Here is a 22,915-nt window from a genome sequence, read left to right on the forward strand (position 1 = left end):
GCTGGCTCCCTTCCCGTTTTTGTCTCGGTACAACTTTTAAAACTGCACATTAAGTTTGATGCTGTCACATACAATTATTCCTTTGTTAGAATGTGTACTTCACTTTCTGTTACATGTTAGTTCATTTCTGTGGTTCTTGCAACGACTGCTCTTACTATAACAAATTAGACTTACAGTTCTGAAATATGTGTGTGTGTTGTGTGTATATATATATATATATATACAAGGTGTATCAATAAGAATAATCCGATTGGCACGTCTATATTTCTGAAACTAATAAACATATACAATTAATTTTTTTTTTTGCTGAAAGAGACACTCAAAAAGTTTTTTTTCAAAGGTGTTCCATATGCCCCCCTTTAGATGCACTGCATATGTCAAGGCGGTATTCAAATTGGTCCCACACTGCAGCGAGCATGTCTTGCGTTACTGCTTCCACGGCTGCTGTTATGCGATGTCTCAGTTCATTCATTGTAGTTGGTAACGGAGGCACATAACCAGAGTCTTTTATAAATCCTCACAAGAAAAAATCACATACAGTGGTGACCTTGGAGGCCAGTAATGTAAGGCTGCATCATTTGGTCCAGTGCGACCCATCCATCTTCCAGAAATCCTTTAATTTAAAAATTCCCGCACTTCCAGATGCCAGTGTGGCGGTGCCCCTTCCTGTTGGCAAATGAAGTCATTCGAACCAGTCTCCAACTGTGGGAAAAGATAGTTCTCAAGCATATCGAGATATGTTATTCCTGTGACAGTGTTCTCAGAAAAAAAATGGACAGTACCCTTTTTCCGTGAAACCGCAAAAAACACATTAAATTTTAGAGAGTCCCTCTCATGATGTACAATTTCATGTGGTTGTTCTGTACCCCATATTCTCACGTTATGGCGGTTCACCTTTTCATTTAAATGGAATGTTGCCTCGTCACTGAACACTAAGTGTGGAACAAAACTGTCATAATCCTCCATCTTGTCAAGAACGAACTTACATAACTCCACACGTTGTTCTTTGTCACCTCCACAAAGAGTTTGCAGTAGCTGAATTTTGTAAGGTTTCATGTGTAAACGTCGACTCAACACACGCCACACAGACATCGAGGGCATGTTGAGTTGTCGAGCTGCACTGCGATCAGATTTCTTCGGACTGCGTGTGAAACAATGGCGGATGCGCTCCATGTCTGCGTCGGGCACTCGGGGACGGCCCAGCGATTTGCCTTTACACAAACAACCTGTTTCTCGGAATTGCTCATGCCATCGTCTAATGCTCTGTGCTGTAGGAGGATCAGCACCATACCTAGTACAAAAGTCACGTTGAACTGTTATTACTGACTTGCAATGCGCAAAACGTAGAACACAAAACGCTTTCTGTTGTCCAGACGCCATGTTTACTAGAACTGAAGTGAGCGCTGCTACCTAGCGGGAACCATGTAAAACTCGAAAGTTTTCTCTTTCCAACAGAACGTGGTTCACGCACACCTATAAAAAAACTTTTTGAGTTTCTCTTTCAGCAAAAAAAAAATTAATTGTATATGTTTATTAGTTTCAGAAATATAGACGTGCCAAATCGGATGATTCTTATTGATACATCCTGTATATTTAATTATTGACATTGTCAACACAATAGAGGGATATCACGTATTGGCAAAGGAATTGAATTGGCATGGCCCGGAAAATAATAGACATACAACTATTTTTTATGTGTTTTTGGGCTGTACCAGTATTTTAACTAGTATCCTCCCAAATGTGTCAAAGGTCATACTATTATGTGATCTCAGTGGGTCTTATATCTTAATTGATAAAATGGCTTGGGTCTAAAGGTGCAAGTACATCAGTACTTGTACAAGTACATAATGGGAATTCAGTGACAAGATAATTCATCTGCGACCAGGTCCGTAACCAAGACTTACGACTCAGTTTCAACTGCCACATTGAATTTTCGGTCTTTCGCTAATTTCAGATTTAAATGAAAATTAAATTATACAAGCAAATTGGTATGTGTTACCCTGCTGTGTAAACACACAAAAACTAACTTCTAGCAAGTGACAATGGCACTTTATCAAGAAAAAAATGTTATTAATGAATAATTATTCATTATCCTGACTTTTAAAAACAGCACATATCAAGTAGCTTATACCTAGCATCAAAATTTGCTAAAGAGCACCAAAATTCACTGTTTGTTTGCTTGCCAAGTGAAACATTCAAAGGTATTGTCCTAAATATCTTGAAAATGCAATTATCCAACATAACCAGGTGAAGCCTTAAGGCTTGGTGTTACCTGGAAAGTTGATGATTTAATTTTTGTGGCATTCATTTTCTCTGAAAGTTATTTCTATAAATTTTAATACAATACTTCTCTTGCATTTGTTATTTTGTTACATAGATGTTCAACAGATATTCACCAAGTTAAACATAAAGGGTGTAAAATGTTGAACAATTGTTTGTAATTGTTATCACTTGCCTGACTTTTTACATCCTTTATATTGCACTTAGTAAACATGTGGTGAAAATAGTTGTGATAAAAAAAATTCTTAGTAATAGTAATGATGAGGAAATTGAAAATAATCATAATTACACAAGAGACAGACCCTTAAGGCATGTGTAGAGTTCAGAGATGATATAAATATTTAAAATTGTGTTAAGGTTTATTGAAAAAGTTTCTGAACCGGCTAGGGTAGTGCATAATGTTGGCAGCATAGGCACTGTGATTGTAACATGTGTGAGGGCTGCACAATAATTCTTCTTTAATTGTACAGCATTCAGAACAAGCTGAAGTAGTGCTGTGCTTTTGACAGCATCTGAAATGTAATTTCAAACATAATGTGTCAGTGATGCACAACAACTCCTTGAACGAATTTTGGGTTGAGCTTGGTTGTACTGTGCTGTTGACAGTGTCGGAAATGTGGTTTTACAACGTTTGAAAGATGCACAATTCTTCTTCTTAACTGTACTAGTTTCAGGATGAGTGTGGGTAGTGCCGTGCAGTTGGCAGCATTGGCAATGTTTTTTTAAACATGTAATAGCAAGAGTTCCTGACAATCGTAATATTTATGTCATACTAAATATGAAAGGGGTACATCATCTTCTTTTGCATGTATGTTTTGACACTTTCTGCAATAAATTTTAACAGGAACCTTTTCTTTAGCGTCTTTTTTATTTTACTGAGTCTTTTCTTCAACTTCACTTTTAGTGAGGGTAGGAGAAATGTTTTCACCAAACAGAAAGTAATCAGCTTGAATATCCTTTCATTAACCACATCACAACCTAACTTTTCTTATAATACCTCTTATTGCAAGCTCTTTCGCATATCCAGACACAATAAAATTCTGTCTAAGATGGTCATCAGTTATTTGTACATACTTACGAGTTACAATGTTAGCTAACTGCTTTTTGGAGATGAAGTTTTAGAATCTTGCATGAAGAAGGTTTAATAACATTTCAGTCATGCACAATAATTCCTGCTTGACAATTTTAGTTTCTGGACCTATTGGGGTAGAGCCTTATGTTGGTAGTCATCACAATGTGATTTTAAGCATGTGTGAAGGATGCACAATGATTCTCCCTTGACTGTACTAGTTTCTGGTCCTGCCTGGTTGGGTGGGGGGGGGGGGGGGGGGGGGGAGATAAATTAAAATAGAACTTCACTGCCAAATTAGCAGTCCGTGATTGGGCTCATGCAGTCAGAAGTTTTCTCCCCTCTCCGGTCGACATACAAGTTTCTACATAAAATGATTTCTTCTGGACTTTAATCTACCGAAACCTCCGGTGCCAGGACCGCCATTTTTCAGGACACAGGATTTAGTTCAGGGTTCCCACGCTCCTTGAAAGTCCTTGAAAAGTGCTTGAAATATTTTGAAGTAATTAAGGGCCCTTAGAAGTGCTTGAAAAAACTTTTAGGTGCTTGAAAGTGCTTGATAAAGTTTACACTGTAAGTTATAATTACGTTGTACATATTTATTTAGGACAAGTTTTTAGTGTGGCACCGTAATTTAATTCTACGATAACTTATTTATGGTATGTTCAAATAGTTGTCATTTTTACATTGAATAATGCCTCGTTTTTCGACGGCATACGATAAGATATCTTCTATGCACTATTTTTATCGGCAGTTATGGTGTCATCAGTGTTTTTGTTCTGACAAATGACGATCACTTTCATTTGCTTTGTGTCCAGATTGTAGAGCATTACTCTATGATTGTCCGTTGCTGCAGCCATGTTGGAATTTGCAGTTTGTTGACTTCGTTCTCGTAAAAATGCCGGGAGGGAAGTGTGTTTTTAGTGATGCGTGGCTCGCAAACGATATTTATTCATTATGGTTAGTGAAAGTGCCTGAAAAAAATAAAGCAAGATGTTCGTTTTGTTCAAAAATTTTTGACATAAGTAGCATGGGTGAAGCTGCTTTGAAATGTCATATTAAAGGTAAGTCATATTTTTATTTGATCCATTATGAATTTTCTGGTTTGTTACAAATTATGTACTGAATTGCTGCATTTGTAATTTTTTTTATTGAAAATCGGTAAATTGGCATAAACTTGGTGTTTAGTCTACTCCGATTATCTGTGTTGCGGATTAACCATGCCATATTTCACTTTCACAAACCGTTAAAACAAAAATAACTTTTTTTTTTTCCGTGCGCGCACAATGGCAACGGAACTTTGTAGCATTTAATATAATGTAATGAATTAGTAATGCAACTTAATATGATGAATCCACCAACAATAATTTTCTCTTTCCTCAGTTGCTATCAGCTTCCTTCATTCTATAATTTCCGAAAATGCCCAAATGTTCAGTAAATGTTTGTATTCAGCCATTCTGCGCTGCCTATCAGCAGCTCTAGAGAGAAAATCTAGAAGCTTCCGGGATAGTTTATACTTTGATACTAGGATGCGCTGGGATGGAAAACACACATTTAATAAACAACAGTCTGGAATTAATTTAACAGATTAAATAATATTTATAATAATAGAAAATGTTAAGTAATTTTTTGTTTTTTAAATTCTCATTAGAACTGAAATATATCTTCGGTATCAATAACTTTATTATTTTGTAACTCAGAAATGTTGGTAATGCATACATGAAAAAAAAGTATGACAATATATTACAGTATTTAGCTTAATATTGTTCATGAAATTTAAATTTAATATAAGTTTGATTAATCCGTAAATGTTTAACATATTTTAAAATGTTTCTTTTGGTATATTTAACTGTACTTCTAATGTATTTATATACGTATTTATTAGTACTGTAAATTAATTTTAACGGGAGTAGTGTGTTGATTAACATAGAAGCCAGCAAGCGCACTTACCTGTTCGTAAAACGAGTTATTTTTATAAAAATTCTCCCTTATGCAAAATAAGTAGGTATGTAACTAACACAGTTTTGACTAGCGCTATATATTATTGAAAGAAATTAGGGTGTTAATTTAAGGGCTCGATGTTATCAAGGACATCGTCAAGGGGGGTAGGGAGGGGCAGCTGCCTTCCTCTAGAGGAATTAAATTATTTTACTTATTCCATTCCAAGTATTCAGTCTGCACTGCTATAGTCTACTGTTGAAGCATGGCTCTATACATCAACTCGCCCCCCCCCCCCAGGCCATCTACCGGCGACGCTCTTGGATGTTATAGTGTTTAAGATATTTGGGTTACTAACATTTTAGTCATTTTTTGTGACATTGCTGCTTTTAACCGCCTTTTTCTGTTATCTGTGTATTCCTTGCCAATCATCTCAGATACTCGCGAGTGTATAATGTAGTCGGATGCATGCTGGCTTAGGATGCAAGGGTTCTGGGTTCAATTCCCGGGTAAGGCTTTGGTGTACGTAATTTGAACATTGAATGTGGCAGATTTGACTTTTTGGACATTGGCGTAAAGCTGTAGGCCACATAATAAGTAAAAAAATATTACAGTATTTGTATCGCACACAACATTTTGAAAGTAATTTACCAAAATAATTCAAAAATGAGTAGTTAAGAACATTCTAGGTAGAACATTCTAGGTTTTTAGGTCGTGAATAGCTAAGAATTGATTTTGTTCCTCTTCAATGGGACAAAATGTGAGATGCAAATAACACAAAACTAAAACCAAAGTAAGTTGAAACATGTCCTCAGATTTTAATTTGTGCTTTCATCAATGTTTACCCACGTATTTTTGGTAAATTACTTGCAAATTCTCTACATAACCCTACTTTTTAATGGAATGCACATTTTAAGAAAAATTATGTTATACAGAGGAAGTGCCTGAGTGGTTGGCTTAGTTTTCTTAGGACACATTGTTTTGTGTGAGTAAATCATAATTATACATATCCTGTTCCATCTCTTTCAGGTAAAAAACATGCTGCTTTCACTGATGCTGCAACAAAATCACTTGGATTGACACAGTTCTTTGGTGTTGAAAACTCCAGCACAGTAAATGTCAAAGCTGAAGAGAATAAAATTAGGCCAGCTTCTGCTTCAGTTGTAGACAGCTGTCATGTTACAAGTGTTAGTAGTTGTAGTAGCAGTTCCAGTCCTTCAGTATCTTCACATTTCAGTGGAACAGATGTTATGAATGCTGAAATAAGATGGGCTTTGAAATGTGCAACCAGTCATTACTCACTTAATTCGTGCGAAGGACTTCCAGAACTATTCAAGAATATGTTTCCTGATAGCAGTATTGCGAAACAGTTTTCATGTAGTGCCACAAAATGTGCATATATGATATGCTTTGGACTTGCACCACACTTCAAGGCTGCTATCTTCAAGACTGCCAATGAAGTGGAACACTATTGCCTGTTGTTTGATGAGAGCTTAAATCTTTCTAATCAAAAGAAGCAAATGGACATACACATCAGATTGTGGGACCCAAACAGCGATGAGGTAGTTACAAGGTTTTTCACATCTGTATTTATGGGACATTCCAGCGCAGAAGTAACCCTATCAGCTTTGCAAGAAGCAACAGAAAAGTTGAATCACTCAAAACTGCTTAACTTGTCAATGGATGGTCCAGCTGTGAACTGGAAGCTATTTAATATTCTGCAAGCTGAATTAAAAAAGGATTTTGGTTGCACCTTAATAGATGTAGGCAGTTGCACTCTTCACACTTTGAATAATTGCTTCAAACATGGCAGTAGATCTACATATTGGGATATTGACAGTTTTTTGGTGAGCATATACTGGCTTTTTAAAGATTCTCCAGCTCGCAGGGAAGATTATTTGAATCTTTCTGTAAACAAAAAACTCCCCTCTAAGTTTTGCAAACATCGTTGGTTGGAAAATGTTCCAGCAGCCGAAAGAGCACTCGAAATTTGGGACGACTTGAAGAAATATGTCGGAGAAGTTGACAAGGGACATCTTACAAAAATTAAATGTAAGTCTTACCTTATTGTTAAGGAGGCATGTCAGGATGTTTTGATGCCAGCAAAGTTGAACATTTTCCTTTCGGTCGTCAAACTGTTACAACCTTTTCTTACGAAGTATCAAAGTGACAAACCACTCTTGCCTTTCTTAGCTGAAGATCTAAGAAATATGATTGTTAGTTGCTTGCAGAGTTTCAATATTATGAGGAATGAGTACATTTCGAAATTATCTTCACCATACCAGGTTTCACTCTTTGACTTTAAAGACAGAAAGTGTCTTTTAAGTTCATGCAAAGTTAACTTGGGGTTCATTGCTGATAGACTAGTCAAAGAACTTGTTCACAAAAGGGAAGTTTCAGAAAAAGAGGTACTAGAACTCAGACATGAAACACAGAATTTCATTTTCTTGATGCTTGAAAACCTAGTGGTAAAATCCCCAATCAAGTATGCCTTCGTTCGAAGCCTTTCGTGTCTTGATCCAAGATTTATGCTAACCGATAGCCACAGCTGCTACAAGAAGATGAAGCAGATTTTGTCAATTATTGTAAAGGCTAAACAACTTCAGGAAAAGATGTGTGATGAAATCCTGTTGGAGTATCAAGAATTGCTCCGATATGCTCATGAAAACAAAACAGCATTTAGTGACTTTTCCCCTGATGTGTCTCGAATTGATGTTTTCTTTCGCAATTACCTTGGTGGTGAGAAAAAGTTTGTGTAACTGTGGCCAGTTATAAAAATGCTTTTAATTTTTTCACATGGCCAAGCAGCTGTAGAGCGAGGGTTTTCTGTTAATCGCCATATAGAAGTGGAAAATCTAAAGGAAGATTCGTATGCAGCAAAGAGATTAACCATTGAAGAGGTCAGAAAATGTGGCGGTGTTACAAATGTTCCTCTAACAAGAGAGTTGCGGGCTTCTGTTGCAGCAGCTCGTCAGAAGTACATGTCATACTTGGAAGAGGAACGCAAGAAAAAATCTAATGCGCTGGAAAAGAAACGTAGTCTTCAGTTAAGTGAGGAGTTAGAAGTTCATAAAACAAAGAAGATTCGACTACAACAAACAATAGACAGTCTCCAAAAATCTGCCGATGAACTTGCTGAGCAGGCAGAAAAAACTGAAAATGTGAATTTGATTATCCAGTCAAACAGTTTTAGAAAGACAGCTAAAGAAAAGTTACTTGAAATTAAAAAGATAGAAAAGAAAATTCAAGAAGTATCTGAAAACATGAGGAGAGTAAAATAATCAAAATTGTTATATTTTGTTGTGCTATATTAAATATTAATATCATGAACCTTTGAAAGATGTACTGTAAACTGTCTAATATGAGTACATTCCTATTTTCTAGTAGTAATGAGTAAAAAGTGCATTAATATTATTATCTTGATATGCAACCTGTAATTATATGTGCGTGTAGATGTAAAACTATGCAGTAACTTAACATGTTGTAAATTATGCAGTTGATAAATATTTGATATTGCATCATTGGTATGTATTTTTGCCACACTCTTAAACATAGCATTGTTATGAACAGGAATTCTGTAATAATGGGACTGTCAAGGTTATAGTATTTGAAGTTAGGAATTCCATGAGTGCTAATTCAATATTCTTAAATTTAAATTCCTACCAAATACCTACCTAACCAAATGCCTACCTAAATAACTTACTATAATAATTGTGAACCAGTTCGGTATAATGTTAAACTCAGCCATTTTGCAATGTTACTGTCCCTCCGATAAGCTTTTATCTTTTTGTTTATAAGTAATAGACAGAAAAAAAAAAACAATTCTGCACATGTTCATAATATAACTATAAGTACTAAAATTATTTCATAATATTTAAGTCCTTGAAATTTTGGAGAAAGTCCTTGAAAGTGCTTGAAAAGTGCTTAAATTTTTTCATCAAAAAGGAGTGGGAACCATGTAGTTAAATTCATTTCAAAAGAAAATTAAAAACAAAATGTAATTGTCTTTCTTTTGAGCCTGCGAGCTCACTTAAAACCAGGGTCAAGTTTAAGAGATATGGTTGTTTTACTTTTAAATGTATTTTGTTGCCCCGGGGCCCCCTCCTGTTTGTAATTAATATACTTTAATACATGTGTACCTAACAGATTCTTAAATGTGTGTGGAGCATGTGCGGTAGTTCCTCTCCGATGGTGAGAGTTTGGGGGCGAGCCGGGGCAGTGGCGTGCTGTCGGCAGCGTCGGCGACCTGCACCATGTCCCTGGTGTGCGGGATCGTCCTGGCCTGGATGGACCGCCGGGCGGAGCGCATCCTCAGGCGGAAGCCGTCCCACGAGGGGGAGGTGGTGCGCATCACTGACGTCAAGGACTTCCCTGCCCTCTTCTGGATGATCTGCGCCCTGTGCGTCACCTACTACATGGCCATCTTCCCGTTCATCGCCCTCGGCAAGTGAGTGGGTCCGTTTCGGCTTGGGCACAGTCATCGCTAGAGGAAAAGAGTTCAGGGTTTAATTTTGAAATGAATTTTTTTTTTTTCAAAACAGGTGTTTTCAGTGTTATTGTTTTCACAGATCATCTACACAGATAAAAATGTAACTGTCCGTTAGTTCAAAAATCTTAAATCCCCCCAAAGTTCCTCATCGATTTCTTTGAAATTTGGACGCAACGTTTGCATTTGAATACGCGCGTGTTTTATTTACTTATGTCACAGATGTGCCAGGTAAAAAGATGAATAAAAAAATATAGATAGACAAATTTTATTTTCACCATTTTGTCTGCTCTTTCTAATGGTAGCAAGCCCGAGATTCTAAAGATTAATAGAAAAAAAGTTATAATATAATTACTTAACTGATTTTTGTACAATTTTTGATAATTTATTTATTTTTCCAAATCTGACATAAATTGTACGTACTTCTGGGCATTAAATTACATTTTACCAGTGATATTTGAAATCTACAATGTTGCACTCGACTTTGGTAAAAAAATTCCACCAAACAGAGGGAAACTTTGAAGGGCTTTAAATTAAAAACTAGAGCCATTATGAGAGATCCAATGAAAAATATGGGTTCTTACATTTGTCTGAAGATACCAATGTACAAAAAATCATCCCAATCTGAGATTTGTAGAGGAACATAGGTATATAGAGATAGAGATATATGCTTTCTTTGTATAAATGTAGGCCTACCTACTTAAAACAAATTACAAAAAAAATGTAAAGAGGCATAGTAACGCATGCTGGCTATTAGCTAGTATTACTATAAAAGTAGTGTATTTTTTAATAACTATGACATGTAAATATTTCATAATAGTTAGTTCACCAAAATACTAAAATAGTGTAATATTGTCTATAGTATATCATACATTTTTTACAATTGAAGATTTTGAAACAAATATGTGTAGGACGGAATTATTCATATTAATAAAAAGCTAAGCATTGGTATGTTTGAAAAAAGTACAAACATAGAAATATAAAATTGATTTAGTTAATAAGTGATTCTATATCAACAAAGCAAAGTAATTTTTATTCTAATTTTTTATATATATATATAAATTTGTTGCTAAATAAATTACTTTAATTTAGGGATGGGACGAATCCACATTTTGGTCGAATCCGAATCCTTGTTCGAATCCTCAGTGTTTGTCATCGAATCTCAAATCCCAGTCCCACACTAAACTTCACCACATGTTATTAAAAAAATCCCACATTTATTTTAAAAAATTACATAGGCCTATGTATTAAAAAAAATCACATGTGTATTAATAAAATTATATAATAAGTGTATAGTGTATACGCCTGATATAAAATAGAGACAAATAACCTCAAAAACCACACACGTAAGTTTGTATCTGTCTAATTCTCTGTTAAATTAATCCTTCCTATGTTTTCAATAAAATACGTTTGTATAACAGACACCATTTAAAAAAAGTTACGTTTTTTTCTGCAATGTTATATTATTGAAGGTTGGAAATGATAGAGTAGTTATGCTAATTGACAAAATGCAGCATAGTTCATCTTATGTTTGTGCCATTTCCGTTACCTTTATAATATAGTTTAGGTATACAAGTTTCTAGAGCTGGACGAACCTCAGTTCTCTGGTTTCGAACCGAGCCGAACTGAACCTCATACAGAAATAATTGTTTTGAATTAAAATGAACCGATGACCAGCATTTTGGTCTTTAACTGAGTGGTGAGAAAGAAAGGTTCTCAAGCCATATGTAAAATTAAAACCTTATATAGCTTAGCTTATATATATACCAACTTTTAATTTATGAAGAAGTTCCAGCATTTTGGTCTTTAACTGAGTGGTGAGAAAGAAAGATTCTCCAGCCATATGTAAAATTAAAACATTATATAGCTTAGCTTATATATATACCAACTTTTAATTCGTGATGAAGTTACATCTAAATTTCAAAAAGACTATATTCCTTTTTAAGTGTACACTAACCTTCATTTAAAACAAATATTATAAAGATGACGAACATTCAGCATAAGGCCACATAACATATTTTTGTGGTAGACATAACCTAACATTTTTAATAAGTAAAACTTTTTAATAGGACGTCAAAAAAAAGGCGAATGTGAATTAAGTTACCTATCTACATTACAAGACCCGCTGACTGCAGTTGCTGTTTTCTTGGAAGAATGCTGCTTGTTAGAAGAAACTTTAGACGTTTTTTTTGGGGTGGTTCTGGGTCATCCGGGTCGTCATTATTTTTTCTCCATTTGGAAAACTTAAACAACGTTAGCCCGCTCATCGCAAATCACCTCAAGAACAATAATATTGTAAACATAACGTAAAAAGTGTGGTTATAAAAATTTGCGTAGGAAAAAAGAAAACACGAGAAATAATGATGGCTGCCGCGACTACGCTAGTCAAATTAGTACCATACTGTAAAATTTACTGGACCAGTACTTTTAATACACAAGATTAAATTAATATTTTCATTACCTGACTGTTATAACCAAAAAGGCCAAAGAAAATAAATACATCCCAGTAATTTAAAATACGTAATTTACGTAATCATTTCCTACCGCATTTGTTTTGTGTTAACTTGATCACGTTAGTTTTGCCGAAATACGAGAGTTCTCGTACATGCGCTTTAGTTTAACGTATGGGGTACGCAATTTTTGGTGATTTTACAACACTTATCGTACACGCACTAAAGTTAAAGGTATAATATACAATACCTTTGGCATTTGTACGATAGTTTATATTACGTAGTACGACAAATGTATACAAAATTCTCTAAAGTAATCAAAAAACAAAGCGCGCCCATATGAAAAAATGCTATGCGAGTTATGCGACGATTAATAATTTTTATTTTATATTGTCTGAGCTTGAAACTGTTGAGGCGACGATTATGCGATAAAAGTCGGAATATTACAAGTAATAGAATTTTGTTGAGCTGTTTTGTGAATGGTCTAATGGGGGTTAGAAAATTAGAAAAACGTAATTTTTTTTAAACGAACGTTCGGTTTTTCGAATATATTTTAAGAGGTTTCGAACCGAACCGAACGTAAGGGTTCGGTTCGGTTCGAAATTTTCAAACTTCGCCCAGCACTACAATTATCAGTTACTACCTAAAACTCTTAAAAACCCACCTCGAATCCCACCTCGGATCCTACGAATCCTCGAATCCATAGGATTCGGTATATTCGACGAATCCAAGATTCGAAAATCCCATCCCTACTTTAATTTAATATACTGTGCTAAAAGTTTGAATTTTTTTGATTTGAAATATATTTGGTTATAGTGCTGATTAATTTCTTGATTTTAGTAGATTTTCATTGCTGTATGGTACATTAACTTGCATTTCATTGTTATATTATGAATTGAAATATATTTTGTGGTTATTTCAGTTAAATCAAATTTTACCATTTATCTAGCCATTTTTTCTTTTAACAGTTTCAGGATGATTCAGCAAGCAATACAGCTAGCAACATTCCCTTATCTTAAATATGTTTGCTCGTATTACAAATAATAGTGTCAATAACCATATGACTATTCTAAAATGTACCTAGTAGTTGATAACTAAAAAGAAGAAAATTTTAAAACCATGTGGTGTTATTAAATATAAACTATTGAAATAATTTTTTTTAATGAAGTTAGTAAAACCAGTTAAGTGGCACCATTTTACTATCTTTGAAAGTAGGTTTGTAACTTTGTACTGCGGAGTATGTTCAAAGTCGTAGAAACACTAAACTACTCTACCTACCTACTGCATCATGCATTTTATTCTTTTACAATGCACACTGTGTATTGTGAAAAATGGCTTACTGACACTTAGTAAAGTAATAATAGTTAATGTATAAAACTTTATCCCTACACGCGCCTGGGTCTCCAGTTAAAGCATAAAGGCAGGCCCCTTAAGTCCTGCTTGATGTGTTTCCGGCAGGGTGTTCTTCGAGCGGAAGTTCGACTTCAGCCCAGACAGTGCCAACTCCGTGAACAGCATCGTGTACTTGATCTCGGCTGTGGCGTCTCCCATACTGGGCCTGATGATCGACCGCGTCGGCAAGAATGTGCTGTGTGCGATGTTGGCAGTGCTGGTCTCGATCGGGTGTCACGTGCTGCTTGCGTTTACCTTCCTCAACCCTTACGTCGCTATGGTGAGTTCGAGTTCACAAGCAGTAGAGCCTTACATCATAAGATTATGCACAGACGCTGCAGCCATGTATCAGTAGTTTTGCAGATACTCAGAAATATTTTTTTTATAATAAATCACCTTGTAAAGATTAAATTTACTGTCTACAGTGTTGTAAATAAAGCTATTAAATTTCTAGTGAACAAATTAAAAATTTAGCTCAACCATAATTTTTTAAAAACAAAATTGTAGGTAACAAAAAATTTTCAAAGTAAATACGTAATTGTTACCTTAAGGAACCTACATAAATATTATTTTCCATACAATAAAAACTAAGGATACTGGATGAAACTGTAACAAAACATTTTCTTATATATATCTAGCATTTCTTTTAGTTTGGATTAAAAGATTTACACAGTGCATGAAAATGATTTATGCTGTGAGAGTTCAGCTGTTAACGCTAGATGTTAAGGCATGAATATCAACAAGAAAATAAGTTTTTAAAATTAATGGTGCATTGTCAAAATTTGACTACTAAACTATACATGATATTTAGTTTTCAATAAATATATTGACAGTACTACAGTCTAATTTATTTATTTTATTTATTAATCCATACATACATGACAGTCGCAACAAAGTTATTATTATTTTATGTCAGGATGTTGTATTTTTTTTTTTTTCAGTGCTTTCTCCTTCCTTCTCTTTATAAGAGTGCAACTTAAAATTTAATGATATGACTGGACATCTTACACTACAGTAAAAATTAAGTATTTAATTATTATCAAAATATTCAGTTACCGTATGTAAGTTTATCCAAAAGCTTCTTTATTTTTACTTGTAGAGTTGTCTTTTTTTTTTATCTTGCTTGTTGTTCATTGCAGTTGGTCACATACCTAAGTATGCATGTAATTTTGTTTTGAAATTGTATTTAGTTTTTTTTTTTTTAATTCTAGTCCATTTTGGGCGTTGCATATTCCATGGCCGCCAGTGGAATATGGCCCATGATCTCCCTCATCATACCAGAATACCAGCTGGGGACCGCATATGGCATGTGAGTATATTTTCTTTCTTTTATAAAAGCACCAGATTTGTGTACTAGACATTACAACTGAGGTAAAAAAAGTAAAAGTCTGTTTAGTAAAAGGTTAATAGAATAGTTAGGTAATCAAAATTTCATTTTAAACTTTCTAGTTATACTGTTTGTAAGTGAACAATAATTTTGAAGTTATGGAAAAATGGTGAGGGTGAATTTTACGATGTGTGTGCACCATGCAAAGAAATTTTCGCAGGAAGATGGCGGACCCATGTGTATGAACATAAACCCTTATATAGTCCCTTTCATAAATATTAGGGAATACATATACCAAATGTATTAGTGAGCCAAATGAAACTTCATGATATGGAAACTACTCTGGAATATATTTGGTAAACTAAAATAGTCCTAGTAAAGAGTAATTTCAAGTTTTAAAAAACATAAGTATACTTTACTGGTATTATAGCAATTATAATACTTACTTAAATTGTTTGCTTTGTAGCTCAGTGGTTAAAGTGTGTGGCAATTAAGCTAAAGGAATGTGGTTCAAACCTCAGATGTGGAAAAATGTTTTACTTTTTTAAATTACAAATTAGAAATTACTGGATTATACAAAGTGTGCATTTTATTTCTTCTAGTGGCACATAACGAACTATGTGTGTGTCGTGTTTAGAAGTTTAATGATTGATATTGAATTCTGGTCCTTATAATTAAAAACATTTTATTTATTTTTCATGTTAGTGATAGAAATACTGTTAAAAAACTTATTTAAGTGTATTTTTTAATGTTTTTATATAAGTGAGATTATGTTCCTGTATGTATAATTTATTTGCATTATAAATTACTACATAATTTTTTAATAAGTAATTAAAATTAATAAATTAAGAATAAACATTCAGCATATTTATTCAAATTCATTATTAGTTAAAAGGTACTACAATTGTTTTACTAGATGAAATAATTAATTTCATACTAATGTTTGCCCTAATATTGAATACTGATTATTTATTTGAATAATTTTTGGTATTATACAATTTCAAAATAGTTTGGTCTCTTAAATGAGATAGAAATATAACTTCTAACATGCACGCACCTTTTTATTTCATGCAAATATAGTCACTACAGTAGAACCCTGTTATAATGTTTTTCAAGGGAGCATAAGGAAAAAAATCATTCTAAGCAGGGAATATAAATTTAGCATTTCTCAGTGTTTAAACTTTTTACTAGTGTTGTGCGAGATCTCGAACCTCGAGAAAAATTTCGAGAAATATTCCATTCTCGAACAGCGAGCGAGAAAAATAATTTCTCGAAAAAAAAAACGAGAATTTTTTTTTTGCTACCGGTAACAACTCAATTTGGTATGGAAACTAAATTTGATATTGATAGTTGTATTTTTATATGTTGAACATTACACACACACTGCTATTATTTTAGTTTAAATGTTTTAAAAATACCAAACGCGTCTGCCTGTTTAAACGAAAAATGATTTGGCGGAACACAAAGCAAACATGATGCAATCATTAAGAGATATTAGACTAGCCGATAGTCAACCATCCAAAACCTTTATCAATAACCGAAGCTGTGAATAAACAATGTCTTATGAAATTCCAATTTATCCTGAAAGAAAAACTGCCGTATTTAATTTTTAAATTACGTAAGCGTAATACATAATAAAATACGTTCAAACCTAACCTACAAAATTGCTTTTGTTTACATACACATTATTACGGTAAAGTTATTAAAAGCATTACCTTTAATTTAGTCATAATATTTTATTCGGTAATGTTTAATAGCATACTGAAATGTTGAATATTACGGCAAAATACAAAATTTACTTTTTAACGAACAAAAGGGAATGGTGGTCATGCTGCCAGACCGAGTCTGCTTCGCTGTTCCGTTTCTTATTTCAATTCCAATAGAAGACTGCGCAAGTTATGTGATTATTAAATGGACTGGAATGTAAAGGAATGGATTGAAAACGCAGAACAATTCACGCCCTTGTATTACGTAAAATTACGTGAATGTGTGTGTTCAAACCCGTTGAAAAGGCAGAATAAATAGTATGTTTATCTCATTTCCTTTTCCACCTTTGTTTCACTCAATCGTAAGACGTCACGAGTAATGAATCCCGCCAAAGCCTCCCTAGTATAAATTTCTTTGTTTTCATTACAGTACCGGTGTTGTTATCTTTAAAAGATTTGTGCAATGGGAGTGCATGACTTGATGTAAGTTTTTGGACATACGCCATTGTTAAGAACTTTTTCTGTTTGAAGAAAAACTAATAAATAAAATAAATAAATAAAAATACTCAAAAAAAAAAAAGGACAAAAACACACAAAATTAAGCAAACAATTGCTGTTGTCAACAAGGATATGAACACCACAAAATATTCCGAAACAGGAATATGGTCAGCAAACAAACAAAGAAAAACAAAGAAAAATGTACTAAGAGAACGAAAAAGTCCCCACAAATGATGACAACACAAAAATATTGAAACCCAAAATAATTCAGCACAACAGTTGAAGCGAGACAAAAAACATGACAAAACGAAAAGACAAACAAACACAATAGTTTTACCTAAACAGAAACAAGCGACGTTTCGGGAACTGCTATCTGCTCCCGTCCTCAGGCGGAGACGCACATGGTACGGAAACACAGGTGCGACTGAGAAGGGGCTGCCGCCGTTTCCTCATATGCTCGGCCGGGAGCGTGTGACAGCGATACCGGGAACTATTACGTTCCCATAACTCGCTATGTGGTCGCCAATATAAATAGTGCAACCCCGTCACTTTGATCGAATCATTGGAAACGTCGGCGGGGCGCGATGTGTGTGATTTTAAGATTAAAGGTGGCTGACGGTCCAGAAGAAGTAAAATAGCTGTCGCATGTTGCTTGGCTCTATTTTTAATAGTGTAGGTGTCAGGCGGGGGGAGGTCACCCTTTCCCCTCAGTTAGTTGGCTAACTGATGCATGAGAGTGTCGTGATGTCTGTATTTAGAGGCGTGTGGAGTGTGCGCAAAAATGGCCTAATTAATTTCGTTGTGTGAGTGTAGTGTATAGCTCCAAGGCCGCACATACCCGGCTGACCAAGCAGGCATATCATCGTGTAAGTTTACCGATGTGTAGGAGAAATTACATAGATTAGTAAACACCTGGCCGCCTTAAGGACCGAACTATTGCGTTCCAGTATAGTTCGGTCAAAGTTAGGCTAAACCAGTATTGCTGTAGTTAGCCCCCAGGCTGTTGTCGTCTAAACCTGAAAAATAGAGAGTGAAATTAGTAAATGAATGTCATCCTATTCTATTATTGTTCGAGCAGAGAGATGCCCTCGTCCAGTGTTTTTTTTTTTTTTTTTTTTTTTTTTTGTCGCAATTCAAAAACCCATGCCTTCCGAAACGCGGCCGGCACTGGAGGTGAAGACTGCCAGGCGGGTCTCGCCCTTCAGGCATACGGAGTCAGCCCTAACACACAGGCAGTGGACCGCTGCATGGGTCAAAACCTACACCTGCATGCTTCGGACCATTTCGAATTAGCAAGAAAATGAAAGTTACATTAATGAATTAATTAATAATGGCTGGGGAAAACAACTAGCAAGGACTAGTGGAGGAGGTGGGGGAAGGAAAGATTTGGTAATTAAAGGAATTAGGGCCTGCGGTCGAGTTGTCGCTGGTTTATAATTAGAGCCCCGCTGGGTCAAAGGTAGTGTTGACGCAATAAAATAGAGCCCCGCTGGGCCAAAAGTAGTGTTGACGCAATATTTACGAGTCCTGGGCATGTCAATCATTGGCTAGTCCAATGTTGATTATTTGCACCGCAGGACGTAGACAGGCACATCGGGGCCAGAGAGAAACGTCTGCTATGTTTGCTAAGTTGCCCTGCGTACATGGGATGTGTGGATTCTAGTATAACCTGGCTTAGGCAAGTCGCGGTTTTTTAAACTGTCGCTGTGCAGCTGGGTCGTAGTCCGGAAGTGAATTCATATAAGTATTGGCATGTTCAGGGAGCTGGCCATAAAAAGACCTGTTTTGCCGTTTTATATATTCCTCTACATATTCTACTTTGAGTAGCTGGTGTACTTCTAGTGTGCTGGTGTACCAGCCGCAATCTGCAATGGCTCTAAGAAATTTATTTTGAGTGACCTGTACTTTATCGATATGGCATTTTGCTGCATAGCCCCAGATTTCGCAAGCATATAATAATTGAGGGCGAACTATTTGTAAATACAGCTGTAATTTTTTCTTTCTAGGAAATTGGGGGGCCTTAAACATTGAGTATAGGCTGCGCAAAGTGCCTCGCGCAAACTGTGTCACCTTAGTGGTGTGAACTTTCCAGGTGAGCCTGGTATCTAGAGTTAAACCTAAATATCTAGCCGATTTAACAAATGGTATGGCTTGATTAAAAATTTTTAATTCGCGGTCGGGGGCGGTGTATTTTTTAGTTAAAATTAAAGTTGTGGACTTGGCTCCATTTATTTTAATGCGCCAGCGAGTGTACCATTGTTCGAGTGAGGTAAGCTGCCTCTGAACTTTGGTTAAAGCAAACTTCAAATTCGGGGATTGATATATTATTGCAGTGTCGTCTGCATATAATTGCACGTGGGCATGTTCCCGCGGGATGTCGGCTGTGTAAACATTATAGAAAAAGGGTGAGAGTGGGGACCCCTGCGGCACACCTGCTGTCAGCTCCCGAGTGGATGATTTCGCCCCCTCTATTGATACAAAAAATTTTCGACGCCATAAATAGTGGGCCACCAGATGAATATACGTGTCTGGAAAGTTAAATGTAATTAATTTTTGAATTAAGCCAGGTATCCAAACTTTGTCGAAAGCTTTTTCCGCGTCTAGCATCGTTGCGACAGTAAATTTCGCTCGTGAGTTAAAACCGTCAGTGGCCTCTTCAATGAGCTTAATTAGGGGGTGAGAGGTAGAGTGGCCCCTTCTAAAACCAAATTGGTTATCTGGAATGACTTCGTGTTCGTCCGAATGGTGTTGAAGTCGTTTGAGAAAAATTTTTTCTAAAATTTTACTCATGCTATTTAGGAGGCTAATAGGTCGCCTGTTTTGTGGTAGTGACGCATTTTTTCCCGGTTTCGGAATGGTGATAACTTTAGCTAGTTTCCATGACGCTGGGTAGGATTTAAGAATAAAAATAGCATTTATTATTTTAAGAAAGTATTGTATAGCCTGAAATGATAATTTCTTTAAAGTATCAAAATTTATTCCGTCAGGTCCGCCTGCTTTATTTTTTGGTCGCGAGTGAATAGCTTCTAAGAGCTCTTTAATTGTTACGAGTTCCGGCTCGGCTTGTGGAACGATTTGTAAATAGTTATTAACAGCTACTGTCGTGGTCCTAGTAAACTGAGGCTCGTTTATGTCCTCGTTTGGTGAAAATTGTTTTTCAAAAATGTCTGCTATAGCATTTGCTTTATCTATCGCGTCATATTTAATGCCCGCGTTTGTAACAATGGCCGGTGTGGAGATAAATTTATTTTTCCCTCGTAAATTGCGTGTGAGCCGCCACATTTGCCGAGGTTGAGTTGCGCACTCTGTTATTAAGTTTCCGTATTTTTCTATTTTTAAATCTTTAAGTTTTCGCGAGACTTGAGCTTTAAGGCGATTGTATTCAGTCCTAGCTTGCGGTGTTCTCGTTCGTTGATAAGTGTTGCGCGCCTGCCGTTTTAAAACGATTAGCATGTCTACATCTGGGTAATTTATTCGCGTAAATTCTCTTTTATTCACGATTTTCGTGTGTTTTTTGCGCACGTCTGTAATTGTGTCGGTGAAAAGTTTTACGTGAGTTTCGAGCTCATCTGCTGTGTCTATCGCTGGAGTTTCTGTAAAAGTTAATTCCAGGTCTTCGCGAAATTTGTCCCAGTCGGGAATACCAAAAGTGCGGCTAAATATCGCTGCGCAAAATTGAGCATTAAAAGTTAATTGAATTAGTACCGGAAAATGGTCTGAGTCAAGCTCATCTAATTTTTCTGAAATAACCTGCGCACCTGGTATGTTTGTAAGAGCTATATCTAATATGTCAGGCATGCCGCCATTCGTTGGATAGCAAGTTGGCGAGCCTGGAGCAAAAATTTCGTAATTATTTGCTACCGAATGATCTAATAATTTTCTGCCTGCTGGGTTAGTATTTTTGCATCCCCAGTCTTCGTTTTTGCTGTTTAAATCGCCTGCGATGAAAAAGTGTTGCTGTGGATTAATTAATTTATTTAAATCCCTAGAAAGTAGTGGCTTATCTGGGGGTTTATATACTGCCGACATGCAGACATGCGCATTTTTATTACGAATATTTATGCTGGTGGCCTCTAGGTGCTCTAAGCCAGTTATTTCTATCGGATGGTGATGAATCCCGTGTTTAATTAATATGGCTGTGCCGCCCCCACGAGTGGCGCGGTCAGTGCGGTAAGTGGTGTAACCACAAATATTAAATCGATGATGCGGTGATAGGTGAGTCTCGGTAATGAATGCCACATCAATCCCATATATTACAAGGCACTGTTCCAACTCGTACGACCGAAGGCGGAGACCACATGCATTAAAGTTTAGGAGTTGTAGTGTTTTCCCCATGTTTACTGCCATTTACTGGAGCACTGTCGCGAGTGCTTCCAATAGAATGGTTTGGCGGTATTTTATGCTCTCGGTGGAGCGGATGCGCGCGTAATACGGTTCGAGTGCCTTCACTAAATTCCAATAATCGCACATGCGTAAGATCTCTGCGAGTTCCGCGAGGCTAGTGATATTATTTGTTGGCTGTGCTTCTGGCGCGGTTTCTGCTCTATGTTGACTTTTTTCGACGCGAGCCTGCACAATTTGCTCCGCCGTGCGCCGCGGTGCGCTTACGCCTGACGTAGCTGCCGCGTATGACGTGGAAGCTACTGCCTGTGATTGAGTTATGCCCGGTTGGCTGGCCTGCTCGCTGGGCCGTGCGTTTCGCGGACTGCGCTCTGTTGTTGTTGTTGTTCGGTGCACGTGTTCCCTGATGGGCGCGGGGGGAGGGGGGAAACTTTCCCGCGTCGGTGCGGCCGGCTGTGCTCGCGAGGCTGTGCGCGCAGCTTTCTGTGCTGCCTGTTCCGCGGCGGCCTGTCTCCGAGACTCTACGATCTTTAAAAACGCGGGGCACTGTCGCCAGGCCGCGGTGTGGCCTGTTTCCCTGCAGTTCGAGCACACCTTTGGTGCCTCCTCTGGGACGGGACATTCGCTGCGGGGATGCAAACCCGCGCACCTAATGCATTTCGGAACCTCCGCGCAGTTCTTTGTGGTGTGTCCGAAGGAACTACACCTCTTACAAAGCGGGACGTCCTCCGCGCGAGTCGTGTACCGCTCGATCTTTATTCCACTTGTATAGTACAAGTGTTTTACGGCGTAGATGTCATGCGCGCTTGGTGCCACGCACACCACGAATGACGGAGTTGGTTCAAAAATTTCCTGCCCTGAGTTGCGGTCTGTGAGCCGCCGACTAAGCTGTTTGATGAAGTTTACCTTGAAACCTAGCGCGGTGAGCTCCTCGGAGATCGCGTCTACTGGCGTGTATTTACTAAGGTTTTTAATTACAACCTTCTCGCCTCGCTCGCTGGGCTGGGAGAAGGTGTGGTAGGGCACATTGTTGGCCTTGAACCACGCGGTCGCCTTGTCTTGATCGGATTTACCGTCGAACGTGATGCGAATTTCTTGTCGTTTCGTTAGCGTCATCCGGTTTTTGACGCCGAGTCGCGCGAATGCAGGGCCCAAGCTGCCGATTGCCTGGCTGTTGCGTACGACGAAGGGGACGCGTTTGTAGCGCGGAGCCTCGTCAGTTGGTGTCCGTTGTTGCGGTGTCGGTACCGCTTGTGACGCATCGCTATTACGCCTGCGTTGTCTACGCTCAACAGTGGTGAAGCCACTGTTGTCGTCCTCGGTTGTGGTGGGCTGGAGCCCTGACGGTTTTTTAGACTGAACAGAGTGTTCAGTCTCTGAGTCGCTGCCCTCATGCGTGCGCTTCGTCGCGGTGCCGACCTCCATCTC

At 37.1% G+C, this 22,915-nt stretch overlaps 2 protein-coding genes and 1 long non-coding RNA gene across 3 annotated transcripts in view; 2 read left to right on the plus strand and 1 right to left on the minus strand.

Annotated features, from left to right (window-relative positions):
* Positions 1-22,915, plus strand: part of LOC134538710 (major facilitator superfamily domain-containing protein 1-like) — a 77,519-nt gene that overhangs the window by 12,052 nt on the left and 42,552 nt on the right. Inside the window, exons 5-7 of the mRNA XM_063380150.1 lie at positions 9,524-9,734; positions 13,682-13,895; positions 14,827-14,924. Of these exons, the coding sequence (XP_063236220.1) occupies positions 9,524-9,734; positions 13,682-13,895; positions 14,827-14,924 (523 nt within the window). The remainder of the gene's footprint in view (positions 1-9,523; positions 9,735-13,681; positions 13,896-14,826; positions 14,925-22,915) is intronic.
* Positions 41-8,530, plus strand: LOC134538709 (uncharacterized). The gene is made up of 2 exons (XM_063380149.1): positions 41-4,413; positions 6,317-8,530. The coding sequence occupies exons 1-2, from the start codon at positions 4,248-4,250 to the stop codon at positions 8,044-8,046; spliced, it is 1,896 nt and encodes a 631-aa protein (XP_063236219.1). The 5' UTR covers positions 41-4,247; the 3' UTR covers positions 8,047-8,530.
* Positions 9,267-12,191, minus strand: LOC134538711 (uncharacterized). The gene is made up of 2 exons (XR_010076202.1): positions 11,878-12,191; positions 9,267-9,770 (listed from the first exon to the last, which is right to left on the minus strand). It is a non-coding gene; the product is annotated as an uncharacterized LOC134538711 (long non-coding RNA).

The sequence above is a fragment of the Bacillus rossius genome, chromosome 14 (genome assembly GCF_032445375.1).
Source record: "Bacillus rossius redtenbacheri isolate Brsri chromosome 14, Brsri_v3, whole genome shotgun sequence".
Classification (NCBI taxonomy): domain Eukaryota; kingdom Metazoa; phylum Arthropoda; class Insecta; order Phasmatodea; family Bacillidae; genus Bacillus; species Bacillus rossius.